General features: G+C 27.3%; 1 protein-coding gene across 1 annotated transcript; it reads right to left on the bottom strand.

Moving 5' to 3' along the window:
- Nucleotides 1–1,102: 1,102 nt before the first annotated feature.
- LOC130678768 (peptidyl-alpha-hydroxyglycine alpha-amidating lyase 1-like) lies at nt 1,103–9,586 on the bottom strand. The gene is made up of 5 exons (XM_057486222.1): nt 9,237–9,586; nt 8,939–9,131; nt 7,421–8,452; nt 5,727–5,960; nt 1,103–2,043 (listed from the first exon to the last, which is right to left on the bottom strand). The coding sequence occupies exons 1-5, from the start codon at nt 9,333–9,335 to the stop codon at nt 1,841–1,843; spliced, it is 1,761 nt and encodes a 586-aa protein (XP_057342205.1). The 5' UTR covers nt 9,336–9,586; the 3' UTR covers nt 1,103–1,840.
- Between the last annotated feature and the right edge of the window lie 3,270 nt (nt 9,587–12,856).

Here is a 12,856-nt window from a genome sequence, read left to right as displayed (position 1 = left end):
CACTGTTGATATGTGCAATCATTAAATAATAATTGTTATTTTTATTTTAATGTATCCAATTTTGAAAAACTTTTATTAAAATATAATGAATACTTTTTTCATTTCGTTTATAACTGCTGAGAAGATAATTAAATAAATAAATAATAATTTTTATGGTTGTATATTGTGTATAGAGTACTAGTAAGTAAGTATATTATAATTAACAATTAAATTTTTTGACATTGTCCTATTGGAGTTTGTGTATATTTAATGAGTGTTTAAGTAGCATATAGCTTTTTAGCATTGTATGTAGAGAGTAATAGAATTATCGACGAGTCACTTAACGTTATTTTGTAAACAAATATATTAAAGATCTTTATGATGTTTTATTTTATAATTTAAATGCCTAGCAACACACATTTATTATAAATTTATATTTTAAAATTAAGTATTAATTCACAATTAAATAAACATCATAAAATTTGATTTTTTTTATTGAAAATATACGTTTCTTACAGTTGAAATTTAAGACCCTTATCTATTTTTAATAATCAAGCTAATTTTTTAATTGACAAAACAAAATTATTTAAAACATAAATTTTAAAGTTACATTAAAAAAAATAATTCTTTAATACACTGTAAAAAAGTTGGGGAATCAACACGGATTAAATCTGGAGTGAATGCGGAGCGGATAACTGTTTATTAATAAATAAATTAAATAAATCCCCTCGGAGTAAAATTTAATCTGAAAGGGAGTTTATTTTAACGTTAAAACTCCGAATTGGAGGGAATGCGGATTTAAATAAAATCCAGATCACTCTGAAATCACCCTGCTGATAAAATAAACTCCCCGTTTACTCCGTATGCGAAGTGGTTTTTTTTTTAAACACCGGAACTCCAAGTGACGGAGTGAGTTCAGATTTAAATAAAACCCGATTTTTCACAGTGTTTTATTAATGGAATGTTGAATTAAATTAATTCGATATGTGAGATAAAATGTTTTGCTGTTATTATTATTATCATTAAATAATTAAACATTAATGACTAGCGATTGAAGACTAGAATTTTTCAGACTTGATTATAATCTTATACATATTTTAATTGGTATTTCATTTTGTTTTTAACCAATGTATTTATTTGTCATTGCGTAATTAGTGTTATTTATAAAAACAAAAAAAATGAAAACGGTTTTTTTTTTTCATAATACCTGCACCGAAAGTTTCATTTCCTGCTTTCTTCAGCAGAAAAAAAGTCAAACTTTTCTCTTATGACAAAACAAATGATAAAAACTAGCGCATGCGCCATTATTTCTGCATACAGAGGCAAATTTACTCTCTAAAAGTAAATTATCGAAATTCACTAGCAAATAGTGAATATTCACTAATTCAGTTTCAGAAAGAAGTATATTACACACCCAAGGGGGAAAGTAGGACATGTCGATCCGTGTGTGTAAATGCCTAACCGAGCCGAAGGCGGCAAACACGTGAATTAGGATGTCCTATCTTTCCTCGTGGTGGGTATACTATTTATCACCAGATCTGCACTTGAAAGTTTAAATTTTTAATACTGTTTGCGGGAAGAATGGCGCATACATGAATTTATTTCATTTGTTTTCTCATAAGAGAAAAGTACGACTTTCTTCTCAATAAGCACGGCAGAAATTTAAGCTTTCAGTGCAGGTATGGCAGAAAATTTTAACTTTCAGGTGCAAACTTGATAAAAATAAGTATGTTACACACCGCGGAGGACGGTAGAGAGTCGTAATCCGTGTGGTTGTCGGAATTTGTGATGAATTCACCTCTTGGTTTAAACCTCTTGGTTAGTAATATACTAATTTTTTCTCAATACTAAGATAATTAAATTATATAATCAAACTATCTTCCACATGTTCATCATCAGTTGATTCAGGTTCTGTATTTAATTTACTGAAGTCACGAGTACTTGGGCGTTTGTCAAAAATTCTAAAATTTTTATTTTGCCTAGCATTTAATAAACTTGATAATTTAAAATTATCTTTACTGTCATTCGCCCAGTAACCTCTTTTACGAGCAGACAATAAGCATCCTGTATGATAAAAATAAAATAGATTATTTTAAGTTTATGTATTCAATTGATTTATTTTCAATTGTAACGGTAAAGTAACATAACATTATTCAAAAACAAAAATAAATGCAGCTTAATTATTTATTGAGCTTTTAATAACAAGTACATCACAGCATAAGTAAATTAGTTTTTTTTTACTAAAAACATGACAAGTAAAAAAAATATAAAAAACAATGAAAACTTTATCTATTAAATAAATATAACGAAACTTTGGTAGCTGTTTAAATCCATGACGCTTCCTATTATTGCATAACAAACATGCAAATTTTTACGTATGATTTTTGAATAAATTTCTTCGGCGAGTATAAAAGTGAGGATTTGATATAAAAAAACATTTTTGTTTTATGAAAGTCGTATTTGTAGTATGTAAAAATGTTTTTAAAATGTAAGTGGATTTTTCATATTTTTATCCCGATTTCATTTAATACTTATTCAGTCTCAAAGATTTTTCTGCTAGTATGCATAATTTGACATAGAACTTTAATTCCTAGAAAATTTATATGTAAGTAGACCATCAAAATTATTGAAAATGTTTAATAAATATCATCAGATTAATAATTTCGTTCTGAATATAGGAACATTCATCAATAAATTTGTTGATGTTAACGTACTCTGTCTTAGACTATATCTATTTTACTAATACACAGTTCGTACATTAATCAATGTAACTGAAGTATGTCAATTCAAGATTACAGTTTATTTCTTGACTTTACAATGAGATATATTTTTTCTATGATCCAACGCTCATCTTAAACACAGTAAAAAAATGTTTCGTCAAAATTAAGACAGATTTAACCCTGATTAAACAAAATGATTAAAAATGATTTAAAATGATTTGTTTTTTAATCATTTTAAATACTTTTTAATCCTTCAAATCATTTCTAATCCTGTCTCTTATGGACATTTAACGTGTGAAATCATTTTTAATCATTTTGTTTAATCAGGGAACAAACATCGATGAGTAAAAAAGTTACGAACATGTACGTTAAAAGTGACACCAGTAAATGTTAAAATATTGTGTTGATTTGACAGTGAGAAGGAAAGCTCCGAGCGTCTGGCTCGTTTTTTCGTCATATCTTGCGAAAAATTTGAGATATAAAAAAACACTATGATATCTTTTTTGCGTATTTTTTTATTCTGAACATTTTTTTTTTTTTAATAAACTTCCCCATCAAATCAGCGGTTCGGGAGTTATTTGATTTAAACAATTAAATTGTTATTAAAAACGGTTTGCACCACTTTCGAACAAAACGGACTAGATTTCCGATCTCCGGCCCAAAACACGTAAGAAACCGTTGAGAACATCCTTGGCCAACAAAATGTATACGGTCTCTCTCCTCTTCAGCTGAAGGACTAGGGATGGAAACTTAAGATAATGAATCGATTCTCGATTCGGATTTTTTTAACTTCCCGCTAAGAAAATTGAAAATTTTCAAAAATTCGGGAAGTTATTGATTTCGGTCCGATTTTCGAAAACCGAATTTCTATCAGATCTTGACGTTTTGAGGTTCTAGGAAGTTATTCTGACTAATTTCACGATGATGTCCAAGTGTATGTATATGTGTATGCATGTACGTATGTACGTACGTACGTACGTATGTATGTAAATATTCTGTAACTTTTGAACGGATGAACCAATTTTGATCGTCAATGTGGCATTCGACGCGGCTTATAAATTCCTACAAACTGTGAAAAATTGAGCTACATCGGTAGGGATCGTTCGGATATATTCCAAAAATAAAATTTTTTAAAAAATGTTTTTTTTGGATAACTTTTAATGTGCTCGATGGATTGATTCAAAAATCAATTGGGCTCTGAAACTTTATAAGCCGCGTCGAATGCCACCTCAACCATCAAAATCGGTTCATTCGTTCAAAAGAAGCCGTTGTCGAAAGAATTAAAAAATTTTTTTTTACGGTTTTTTTGAAATTTCTCAAAATTAACTAGATAAATCAATTTCAAAATTTGATCAGCTTTAGAACTTGATAAAACGCGTCGATTGCCACCTCAACCGTCTCAATCGGTTAATTCGTTAGAAAGATATCGTTGATGAAAGAAATAGTAAAAAACGTTTTTTTTCGAATATCTACGAAAAATTGAATCAATCGATTTCAAAATCTAATCAGCTCTAGAACTTTATAAAACGCGCCGATTGTCACCTTAACCGTCTCAATCGGTCAATTCGTTTAAGAGATATCGTTGGAGAAAAAATAGTAAAAAAGGTTTTTTTCGAAAACAATGGCATACAAAAGTATTTTCGAGCTGGAAGAGCTCGAAAATGTATTCGCATCAATGTTTTCGAGCTCAAGGAGCTCGAAAATAGCGGGAAGTTTTAGGGCTGGCCTGCAGGGTAAACCGATAGACAGATTTTTTTAGTAAATTTCGATTCTCAGAATCGATTAATCAATCTCAAGAATCGATTTTTGTAAATTTAATCGATTCTGAGTAAGCAAAATTTTTTTTTTCAAGAACATTAAAATTTCTGAAATTTTTTAATCTTAAAAATTAAAACCAATAAAATGAGGTTTAAAGTATAACAACATGCAAATTTATGAAAATATTAGAAATTTTATATTTTATTAAAAAAGTAAATCTGACAATTTTAATGTCTTGATGACTAATTAGTCAATTAGTCAATTATTACGAAAGTTATGATCAAAAAACCATATAAAGAGCGGTTTTTAAAAAAATTCGATATTTTTTGAACCATTGATTAAAAAAAAATCTTAAAATTTACCAGGAAGCCTCTTTTGAGGGGTACTAAAAAATACCATAAAATTAAGGAAATCGGAAAAAACAATTTTTGAAACCGTCCGATTTGGCGTGGAATGCCCCATAGATAAATTTATTAACGAGTAGTATTTTTGGAACCTACTTAACCAATTATGATAGGTTATGGCAAAATTCCTTAAAAAATTAACCATGCGGACAAGTACAATAGGAAGATTTTAGAAAAATCTACCTTAAGATGGCCGGCTGGGTGTGATTTTGAAAGCAGTCACTTAATTTAAATTTCTGATAAAATAAAAATTTCTTTGATACGTCATATTCTAATATATATTTAGATTCATAAATAATTATTTATCAATAATAATTTTTTACTTGAAATTTTTTTAGTTTTTTAAAATTATAGAAACGCATTAATCAGTTAAAGTGAGCGACTGATGGCACTGATCGGATTTAAGGTCTTTTACTTTAATTTATTATATTTTCCAGCCTGTAGGAATACATAGTTTAACCACTAATTGTAATTTTTATCCAATTGAGCGAATTTTTATCAATTTGCCATCAAACTGAACCGATTGAGTGAGTTTACTAATGGATATTACTATTGAAAAACTCTAAAATTATATAGAGCCTGGAAACTAAACAATTACCAAAATTTCTCAACAATCATTATACAAGAAAATTATAAAAAAATCATACAATTATCAAATTAATTATTCAAAATCACATGCGTGCAACAGAAAGCTGGAAAGCACATTAAATTATTATAAATAATTAAAACTATACACTGATTTACTAAAAAAAAGCGAAAAAATAAAAATAAATTATAGCATGCAACTATTAACAATTAATTTTTTTTTATCTATCAACTAATTTAGTAAATTCTACACTAGCTTCATCTAATCGAGAAAAACTACCTCTCTTTTGGCATCTTGCTACAACTGCTGCAACTCCGACGCACAGACCAATAAAAATCATTACACTGACAATGATTGTTAATAGTAATATTGATAAACTCATATTTCTTGACGATTTATCACTGGAACTATCACTTGTCAGAGGAACAAATCCATGGTGAGTTATATAATTCGAATCTGCAGATTTGCTTGTTAGAGATGAATTTATTTTTACTGAATGGTTTGAATTAGCATCTATAAAACAAGTATTATTTAGCTTCTTTTTTCAATATCAGTAAGAAAAAATTGCGATGATAACATTTTTTCTTTAATTTAATCAAATAATTTGAATGGTAAATTATATTCAAATAATAATTAAATTAAATTAGCCTTCATTAGCATAGCAATTGCATATTTTTGAATTACTTATCATACATATTACACAATATAATTTCTTATCTTTTCCTTGACTCATAAAATCTCTTGTTATGATTTAAATAATCAATGATAAATAATATTTTTGATTCGCTGATTTCACAATGGAACTAATTGTTAAGAATTATATAGAGAATAAATTCAACAAATTTTTTTCCATTAATTAAAAATTTATTTATTTAAAAAATAGTTTAGAATTAATTTTTAAATAAAATGAAAGTTCAGTTTAATAGCAGATTAAAAATTTTCAATGCATATTAAATAAATGAATAAAGAATAATTTTAGACAACAATATATTAATATTTTGATTAGATTTATATAAATTTTGTATAAATACTTATATTTTTTGACGAAATTTTATGTTATTTTCTAAGCATTTTCAATAAATAAATTTCTTAATTTTGATAATAATTTAAACTGTGAACGGCCCCAAGAAATTTAGAAGACCCTATGCAATTTTTAACTTCGAATTTCTTTATCCAATTCTTTGGATTTCAAACTTAAAATATCTGAATAGCTATCCAGTTTTTGAAAAAGTATAAGATAACTTTTGTATTAAGAATTTAAAGCGCTACAAAAAAAAAAGGTTTCTTTCATTTTTTAAAATAACTCAACATTTGTAAAGATATTTGCAAAAAACCAATTATACTTTTTTCTTCATAACTTCCGACATTCCGACGGAAAATTTTGCACCTGATTTACGAAAATAAACATTCATTTTGGACAGTTAAACTTTTTCATCGATTTTATGTCAAAGTTAATTTATTCCCTACTAATTTTCTACAAGAATTAGATGAAAATGTTAAAAATTAGTAAAGTTATACCTAATTTTATGAAAAAAGTTACTTTTTCCGGTTTTTTTTGTCTTAGCTATTTTTTAATGTCTCAAAATAAAAAATTCATGATAACAATCAATAGTTACTTTTATAAAAAAGTTTAAATAATATCTCTATAAAATTTCAAGTAAAAATAATGATCAGTTTAATTTTTAATACTGATTAAAGACGCTGGGGCCAACTGATCTCTAGATATCGTTATAGTTCGTGCCAGAAGTAACCGTTGAGGATCAAAATATATTTTTAACATTCGAAAATAATTTTTCCAAGTTTAAAACTTCTTTAATGTTTTTTTTAACATTAATGTCATTATCTCAAAATTGTATGAAGTGAATTCATGCATTGAAAGCTATAAAATTTCAAAATAAAATATGAAATTGTAAAAAATGTTATCAATAATAACTTATCATAATAATAAATATATAATTAATAAATAACGGTACCTTGTAAAAATCGATATATTCTGTTATTATTTAATTCAACAACATATATTTCACTAGCATCATCAGAAACAGCAATATCATGAGGAGCAAGCATATCATTATTGGGTCCAAATTGTGCTATAATTTGACCAGAATTAATATCAATAACGAAACCTTGTACATGGAATTTATTAAAAGAATATGGATCCCCTCCATTAACTAAATAAAGACGTTCTTTCGAATAAGCGATACTATAAATTTTAGTACCAATAACAGGATTTTTAAATTCTTTGTGGAAAGTTCCGTTTTGTGAATAATAACACAGAATTCTGCCGTGTTCTCTGTCGGCAACATATAAATAGTCAAATTCATCAGAAAGTGCCAAAGCGTGAGGTACTATAAGTGTATAAGGCGAGATAAAATGATTATTTATCGTAGAAGAACGGCCAATAATTAATATTCTCTCAGCTTTACTATTAAATTTAATAATTCTTGAATTGCAATATCCGTCACTTACAAAAAAATCACCATTATTTGCAACTGCAACTGCTGTTGGTTTACAAAATCTTTCATTATCATTACCTGGCACAAATGCTTCTCCTAATATTAGCGTAGGCTTTATAATACTGTTATTAAATAAATTTTTATTATCATTTATTATATCATCAGTAATATCATGAGTTTTATTTTGAACATTTTTAAATGCTTCCCAATAAGTTTTAATATCTTTACCATCAAATTTAAATACTTGATGCATAGCAACATCTGTCAGCCAGTAGTTTCCATTATAATCAATTGTTAATCCGTGTGGTAAGTAAAACATATTTTTACCCCACTCTAATATAACTTTGCCACTTTTATTAAATATTATTATTGTATTATGTTTAATAGGTCCATATTCTCGATTAAATGTATTCTCAATGTTAAAAGTATCTTGGCCCCAGACTCTTTCGCGTCTACTAAAAAGTACTATATTGCCGTCTAAATCTAAATCGACAGCTGACAGTTGTCCATAATTTAATTCTGAACTCCAATTTTCATCCCATTTTATACCTGTTGATTAATATTTTATTATTTTATATTATTTTTTTCATATCGAATGCATTGAAATTGGGACTTTTAATGTCTGGAGACAGTCGAAATAGGCTAATTTCTGGTCGATAAAGCGGCAGAAAAATAACGCTACATTTTAGATATGCAAATTTAAGTGATTTTTCATGGGAAAATAATGACTTTTTATTAATTTAATGATTTTTTTTTTTTGAAATTCATATATTTTTTTCAACTTTTTAAACATAACTATTAGGTTTAAGTTGCTTATTGGAATGACAGGAATATTTAGAGATTTTAAATAAAAAAATATGATTTGACAAGAGAAAAGTAAGTCAGGACCTAATTTAACAGACGTAAAGTGATCAGTTGTCTCCGCTAAATTGCATTGGTCTAAAATTTAATTCTTCGACTGGGAAAACAAGTATTGAAATTCTCAGTTTCAGTGCCGGTGATAAGAAAAAAATATTTTTACATTTTATTAATTACCTGATTCAAATATTGAACGTAAATCTGGTTGGATAGATTCAGAAATTAATGGTTTGTTACCAGATAATTCAACATTTCTCAGAGGTATTTTATCCCAATTAGGATCACTTTCCGCTGGCGCTGGTTCATTATTATCAGAATATTCAGCATAATCATCTGGTCCAAATTTAGTATTAGGTAAGTGTCGTCTATGCTAAAAAGAAAAATTAAAAATTAATTTTTTTAATAATATTACGATTTTATTTTCTTGTTGAATAAATTTGTAGATTAATGCAGTATTTAAATTTCTCATTATTACCTGTAATTCTATGAGATTTTGTAAATCTCCGTTAGCAACAAGTGTGGTTGTTAATAAAATCAATATGCAGCGAAAAGTGTCAAATCGAATGTGCGTCATTTTTACTCAAACACTTCATTAGTATTATTATTTATTTTCAGTTTAAAACTTTATTGACAAATTTACACTAAACTTTACTTTGTTATTATTTTGTAGTAATTAATTATCTGTAATCTTGTTAATATTATAGAAACTATTATTTTATTAAATATAGATTTTTAAATAATTATTTTTTTTTTTAATTTAGAGCTTTAAAAACAGCTGTTCTATTATTTTTTTTATAAATAAAATAAATAATGATTTTAAAAATTGAATCACATTAAAATAGTAATTATAAAAGTTAATATAATCAATTCAAATTTAATAACTTGATGTTCGGTAATAGTTATATTTTATTTAACAAATAAAAAATTTTAAAATACACTCAAAGGGAGAAAAAATGACGTATCTAACAAGAGACGCTAAAAACTACTGACAAGTGGCATTATGGCGTTAGAATTGTAGAACTCTGCAATAGCGATAAATTTTTATCAATCCGAAGTGATCAAGTTCTCATTTATTTCTCAAGATGGCATGCCCAGTACTTTTTCCGATTAGTACTTACCTTAATAGCCACTTTAGCTTGATATTGAAAGTAATTTGACATTGAAATTGCCTGAAATTTGCTGCCCGAATTTGCAGACAATTTGACAGCAAAAGTTGGAAAGAAAAATTTACGGTTAATTTTTGCTCAATTTAGTGGTAACTTTTTACTAGAAAAAAAAAGTCGGTAATGTTCATTCTTACCATTTCAGAAGGTAAGCAAATTTATACATGAATGTGTCGACAATTTGAGGGTGAAAAAATACCCTACAATGTTTCAAGTCAAATTAACAATAAATTGATGTGAAACTTTGTCTGAAAATTGACGAAAAATTTTTTCTAGTCAACTTTTGAAGTGAATTTGCATTCTAATTCTGGTAGTAAATTTACGTCAAATTGTATAGCAAGTTGTAAATCAATTGTCGTCAAAAACGGAAAAGTCCGAAGTTGACGGAAATTTGAGGAAAAATTCAAGTAAACTTTTGCTAAAGCAAACTGTGCTATTAGGGTATTATTTAGGCAAAATATGCTGCCGGAGATTGAATTTTATTTTTCGTTTCATCAACAAGAATGAAACTCCAACAATCAGAGATCCCGGAAATCTATATAATATTTATTTTTTGATTAAAAATGTACTTATTTTTTATGAAATTGAATGCAGGTGTACCGCATGCGTTTATTTAAAAAGAAAAAAATCAAAGTCAATTCCTGAGAAAAAATAATTTAGATCTACAACCAGATCCAATGAGTTTGGCGGGGAGAGGGGTATTCAAACCTACAAATTATTCGTAGCGAAACAAAATATCAGTTTTTGATTCGAATCAGACAATTGGAATTTTTTGTATTATTTGAAACACTATACTTTTCAAGCTCTGACAAGTTAGGTTTTCTGCGAGGGTTTGAAAAGTTAGGAATCGAAAATCATTGATGAAAAAGCGGTTTTTAAATTTTTATTCCCGATTATGTTCTATGAAGTAAATGTATTGAGGCAGAAATCAATGTCAGTGATCAAAATCAAGATTTGAATGAGTTTTGACTTAGATCAGAGTAATAATATATAACCCAGTGAACACCCCCATGAAAAAAGATTTTTTATAACTGTAAACAGTTACACGGAGAAAAAAATATCGCCAGAATGACTATCCATTGTATCCTCAAATGACGTATCGTCAGAATAACGATTCGTATACATAATTTAGGACTACTCTCATATTAATTTAATAATCTATAGTATCCCCGATGAAAAAAGATTTTGTCTAATCATATATATTCATATATATGATCATATATGATTATATATAATCATATATAGAGTTATATATAATCATGCATGATTGTATATGGGGTCAAATATAATTATATATAATTGTATATGACCCCATACATAATTAGATCTGATCATACCTGGCTGTTATAAGCCCATATGTAAGTCTATATATGATCAGATCGGATTATATATAAGTATATATAATTAGATAAGATCATACCTGGCTGTTTTAACTCCATATATAATCATATATAAGTCTATGTATGATCAGGTCTGATCATATATGAGTCTATATATAATTAAATATAATCATACCTGACTGTTATAACCCCATATATAATTATCATATATAAGTCTATACATGATTAGATCTGATCAGACATGGCTAATATAAATTCATGTATAGTCGTGCATAAGTTTATATCTGTTTGGATCTGATCAGGCATGACTGATATAAACTTATATGTAGTTATATATGTCTATGTATGATTAAATCTGATCAGACTTTATTGGTATGAAACCTATAAATATTCAATTATGTATATAGTTCCAATAAATATATATATATATATATATATATTAGGGTGGTCCTTATTTTGGACATTTTCGAATTTTTATGCTCCCAGAGGCTTATGTGGTTCGAAATAAATAAAAAAAAATATCCTCAAAGTTTCAGGTCTCTATCTCAATTTTAACCCGTGCCGCACAGCGATGTAAGTTTCCCATTTAAATAACACGAGGTTTTTGGCATTGAACGATTAAGTTTTTATTCCGGCTAAAGTAATTTTTCGAAAAATTTGAAACTCTGTAGACTTTATCCTCATATTAGCAGCTACTCCTCAGAATTTTTACAGATTTTCAGCTACTATAATTTTGGGGATACAGCATGATGAAAAAAAGAAAAAAATTATTTTTTTTTTTTTTAGCTAAAATTTTTTTCAAATAACATATCAAATCAGTCTGCATCCTCATCAGAAGTTCTTACTTTTTTTCATCCTCGCACCTAACTGGGTGAACGATATATCTTTGTTGCACTAATACAGTAATCAGAAGCATTTTTTTTCAATTACAACAGAAAAAATTCCCTTGAAGTTTAAGCTTTTAATTCTAACGGGAGGAGTTACCGCAAAATTTTTTTTGTGATTTTTTCAAGAAATATTTTTATTTATGTTATTTGACTCTGTGTCTTTTTCAAAAATACATAATGCATTCAATTGATATCTGAGATCGGTATATCAATGCCACTAATCATATTATGTCTCAGTTTAACAGTTGATAAATATTATCAATAAATTAAATTTCTTTCAATATTTGCTTAAATAAGTTGGTCACCTTTAAGTTTATTATTTGTTTTAAGCAATAAATAATAAACAAAAGGTCGGTAGTTTTGTGTATTATAATATCGAAATAATTATATGTTTACAATTTTTTAACTATAATAAATTATTAATAAAATAGATCTCTTTTATAAATAAATATAATAAACTTAAAAAATCACAAAAACAAAATTTGCGACACGTGGTCCCGTTGGAATTAAGAGCTCAAACTTTAAGGGAATTTTTTTCTGCCGTAATTGAAACCGTTTGTGAGGTGATCATAATAAATTTAAAAAATCCATTTAAGGAACACTTTACTGCACACTAATGCAAAGTTTCTGATTACTGTATTAGTGCAACAAAGATATACCGTTCACCCACTCAGGTGCGAGGATGAAAAAAAGTAAGAACTTCTG

Source organism: Microplitis mediator, chromosome 2 (genome assembly GCF_029852145.1).
Source record: "Microplitis mediator isolate UGA2020A chromosome 2, iyMicMedi2.1, whole genome shotgun sequence".
Taxonomy (NCBI): Eukaryota; Metazoa; Arthropoda; class Insecta; order Hymenoptera; family Braconidae; genus Microplitis; species Microplitis mediator.
Note: the sequence above shows the minus strand (reverse complement) of the source record. Positions and strands in the feature narration are given on the sequence as shown.